The sequence below is a fragment of the Tupaia chinensis genome, unplaced genomic scaffold (genome assembly GCF_000334495.1).
Source record: "Tupaia chinensis unplaced genomic scaffold, TupChi_1.0 Scaffold138425_1, whole genome shotgun sequence".
Lineage (NCBI taxonomy): Eukaryota > Metazoa > Chordata > Mammalia > Scandentia > Tupaiidae > Tupaia > Tupaia belangeri.
Window position 1 is genome coordinate 1574017 of NW_006198322.1, and position 3854 is coordinate 1577870.

Below are 3854 nucleotides of genomic sequence, written 5' to 3' on the forward strand. Positions count from 1 at the left end.
AAATGAAGACGGCCCCCCCCCCCCGAGCCGCCCCCCCCCCCCGGAGGATTTCTCTAGCCCCGTGTCAATAGCGTGGAAGTGAGGAGCCCTGCCTAGGGCACGCTTGCTGGAGTGGGCTGCCAGGGTGCAGATGCCAGGCAGGGTGCCCGGATGAGCGGCTCACTCCCTCCACTGGGGTATTTGGAAGGGGTGCCCACCACAGACACAGGACAACGGGGAATTGTCCCACCCCGATGCGGACTGTGCACCTGCTGGGAAAGTGACTGTTCCTAGGACCGGGGCGTTCCAGGCAGAGCGCTGCAGCAGCCACCCGGGTCCCCACTCGGGAGCCTCCCGTAGTGGCCAGGAGTGTGGAGCCCCAGGTTCAGTCTGCTAAGAGCCCATCTGGTCCTCCAGCCAATGGCCTGCCCCTCCACGTTAGTGACCGGAGTGGAGGGGGCCGGAGGGCGTCAGCCCCAGGAATGCTCCCAGCCTTCAGATGCGTTGTTTTTACTGTCAGTGCGCCAGGGTTTCCCATCAGGGCTGCTGGACATGCAGATGAGCAGTCTGAGAGGCCGTTGTCATGGTTTTGTCTCTGGAAGATTGCTATGTGCTGATGAAAGGTGGAAGCCAGCCCTGGGCCCTGGGCCTGGCGGGATTCAGAGTGCGATAAGAAAAGCAATTCTGAGAGTTGTCTGTCCGCGGGTCTGGGCTTCCTGTCTGTTCTCGGTTAACCATTTAGCTCCACTCCTGACCTGAGCACCAGGGTCCACAGGGGACGCTGGTGGAAACGGCTGAAGTGTTTCCAAGTGTTTTTTCCTGAGGTGTTGGAGCAAGGCAGGTATCTGATAAGCCTTTCTTTCTTTCTTTTGGGGGTGGGGGAGAGTCTTTTGCTATAGGGTGCGTGCGCTTGCCAGAAAGAGAGAGAGAGAAAGTGAGAAATCACCCCTGGGGGGATGGCCACGCTGCAATCCCTTCTTCATTCTCTTCTCGGGATCTGCCCAGCATGAGTTTAAGCCACTGGGTCCGGGACTCAAACCACATGGGAGTCCGGCAACATAGCCATTATGCCAACTGCTGGTCCCCTGATCAGCCTTTCTGAGATCATCCTTGTTGGAGGGGCTAAGCACCCACTCCCGGGAATGTGGGCAGCTTAGTTGCGTAGTTTGGGGGGGATTTGGAAGAGGCACCTTCATGCTGTGGTTTAGCCAGGGCCTCGGGGCGGGAGGCAGCCTGAGGGTGTGCAGGATGGAGCTGGAGGTGAGCGGCGAGGGGCCGCGGTGTGGGGGAGCTGCATTTCCATTAGCCTGTGACAGTTCGTTGACTTGATTTATTTGCCCGAGCTTCACCAAGTCCCTTTTCTCTTGCAGACAGAGATTGCGAAGAGACTGAACACAATTTTAGCGCAAATTATGCCTTTCCTGTCACAAGAGGTAAGAGCTGCTTTTACCGGTTCCTCTTTCTCTCGGATTAGCCCCGTGGCTGACTGGGTCTCGCTGAGTCCTGGCTCCTGTCCCCGCGTAACCAGCCACGCTGATAACCTACAGCCAGGGGCTTTACAGGCCTTCTCCGGATTCTGGGCGGGGCCGTGTCAGAAGGACCATTTGCTCCTTCTCCTGGTACGACTGGTTTTCTGCTCCTCTGGGCCAGAGAGGAGGCCCTGGCCAGCGCCTGGACAGGGAGGGGCTGCCGTGCTCCCTCCAGTTCACACTGGTGCTCAGCTCTGCTTTCTGTCCCTCTGTCCCGACACCAGGAAGCATGCAGGAACAAAGTTCAGATGCGTTGTTTTTACTGTCAGTGCGCCAGGGTTTCCCATCAGGGCTGCTGGACATGCAGATGAGCAGTCTGAGAGGCCGTTGTCATGGTTTTGTCTCTGGAAGATTGCTATGTGCTGATGAAAGGTGGAAGCCAGCCCTGGGCCCTGGGCCTGGCGGGATTCAGAGTGCGATAAGAAAAGCAATTCTGAGAGTTGTCTGTCCGCGGGTCTGGGCTTCCTGTCTGTTCTCGGTTAACCATTTAGCTCCACTCCTGACCTGAGCACCAGGGTCCACAGGGGACGCTGGTGGAAACGGCTGAAGTGTTTCCAAGTGTTTTTTCCTGAGGTGTTGGAGCAAGGCAGGTATCTGATAAGCCTTTCTTTCTTTCTTTTGGGGGTGGGGGAGAGTCTTTTGCTATAGGGTGCGTGCGCTTGCCAGAAAGAGAGAGAGAGAAAGTGAGAAATCACCCCTGGGGGGATGGCCACGCTGCAATCCCTTCTTCATTCTCTTCTCGGGATCTGCCCAGCATGAGTTTAAGCCACTGGGTCCGGGACTCAAACCACATGGGAGTCCGGCAACATAGCCATTATGCCAACTGCTGGTCCCCTGATCAGCCTTTCTGAGATCATCCTTGTTGGAGGGGCTAAGCACCCACTCCCGGGAATGTGGGCAGCTTAGTTGCGTAGTTTGGGGGGGATTTGGAAGAGGCACCTTCATGCTGTGGTTTAGCCAGGGCCTCGGGGCGGGAGGCAGCCTGAGGGTGTGCAGGATGGAGCTGGAGGTGAGCGGCGAGGGGCCGCGGTGTGGGGGAGCTGCATTTCCATTAGCCTGTGACAGTTCGTTGACTTGATTTATTTGCCCGAGCTTCACCAAGTCCCTTTTCTCTTGCAGACAGAGATTGCGAAGAGACTGAACACAATTTTAGCGCAAATTATGCCTTTCCTGTCACAAGAGGTAAGAGCTGCTTTTACCGGTTCCTCTTTCTCTCGGATTAGCCCCGTGGCTGACTGGGTCTCGCTGAGTCCTGGCTCCTGTCCCCGCGTAACCAGCCACGCTGATAACCTACAGCCAGGGGCTTTACAGGCCTTCTCCGGATTCTGGGCGGGGCCGTGTCAGAAGGACCATTTGCTCCTTCTCCTGGTACGACTGGTTTTCTGCTCCTCTGGGCCAGAGAGGAGGCCCTGGCCAGCGCCTGGACAGGGAGGGGCTGCCGTGCTCCCTCCAGTTCACACTGGTGCTCAGCTCTGCTTTCTGTCCCTCTGTCCCGACACCAGGAAGCATGCAGGAACAAAGACCCTGGCCAGTCAGTGCCACGGCCAGGCCCTCTGCAGAGGCCTGCTACCCAAGGGGCCCTCAGCCCCCAGCCCCAGAGTGCATCACCTGTGAGGGACGTTCTTTGGGGCTGACCGGGGGGGACTCGGAGGGAAACGGCCCTGAGGAGGCTCCTGTGCAGGGCCGGCAGGGCAGGCAGGCCTCCGACTCTGGCCCCTTGCTGTTGGGGCAGGCCCTGCTGGGCAGTCTCCCTCAGTCCCTGCCACCTTGTCAGCTTCCTCGGGTAGGTGTGACCAGTCAACAGTTGGATTGAGAGGAGTCAGTATGGGGGCTGGCAGGTCGCGTGGTGGTTAAAACACTGGCCTCCCACATGGCCAACTGCGGTTCAGGTCCTGGACCTGGCGGCTTGCTTTCTCACTTTCTCTCTCTGTCTCTCCAATGAGCACATGTGCCTATAGCAAATTAAAAAATAATAATGATAAATGAAATTAAATAATTATTTAGAACGTGAGTATGGTAATGCCCCCGGGCCTGTACTCCGAAGGGAGACTACTGGGCGTGGCTGCCAGTGTCTCAAGGCCAGGGAGCGAGTGTAGTGCATTCTTTTAACATACTAATATTTCGTTTTTCTCTTTCTGAGTTTGTTTATTTCCTAATGAGAGAGGGATTGCAACAGGCATCTCCCACAGAGTCCTTGTGCCACCATGCTCCTTTGAGCCCCACAGCCAGCCTGACCACAGGTGGCCCGTGGGTGTGTTGAGGCAGGCCCGGGTCTCGAACCCAGAGCCTTCTCACATAGTCTTAGCATCGTGTGGCAGTGCACCCCTGCAGCTAGACCCAGACTTT

The 3854-nt window shown here is 57.2% G+C and overlaps 1 protein-coding gene across 11 annotated transcripts in view; it reads left to right on the forward strand.

Moving 5' to 3' along the window:
- TLE3 (TLE family member 3, transcriptional corepressor) overlaps positions 1 to 3854 on the forward strand; it is a 52932-nt gene that overhangs the window by 26684 nt on the left and 22394 nt on the right. For 8 of the 11 annotated variants that reach the window (XM_027765489.1, XM_006161334.3, XM_027765490.1 and 5 more), the window contains exon 3: positions 1350 to 1412. In XM_027765489.1, coding sequence (XP_027621290.1) covers positions 1350 to 1412 — 63 coding nt within the window. Of the gene's footprint in view, positions 1 to 1349; positions 1413 to 2594; positions 2691 to 3854 lie in introns of those variants that run through there. The other 3 variants (XM_006161326.3, XM_027765496.1, XM_027765497.1) reach the window with 1 other exon arrangement.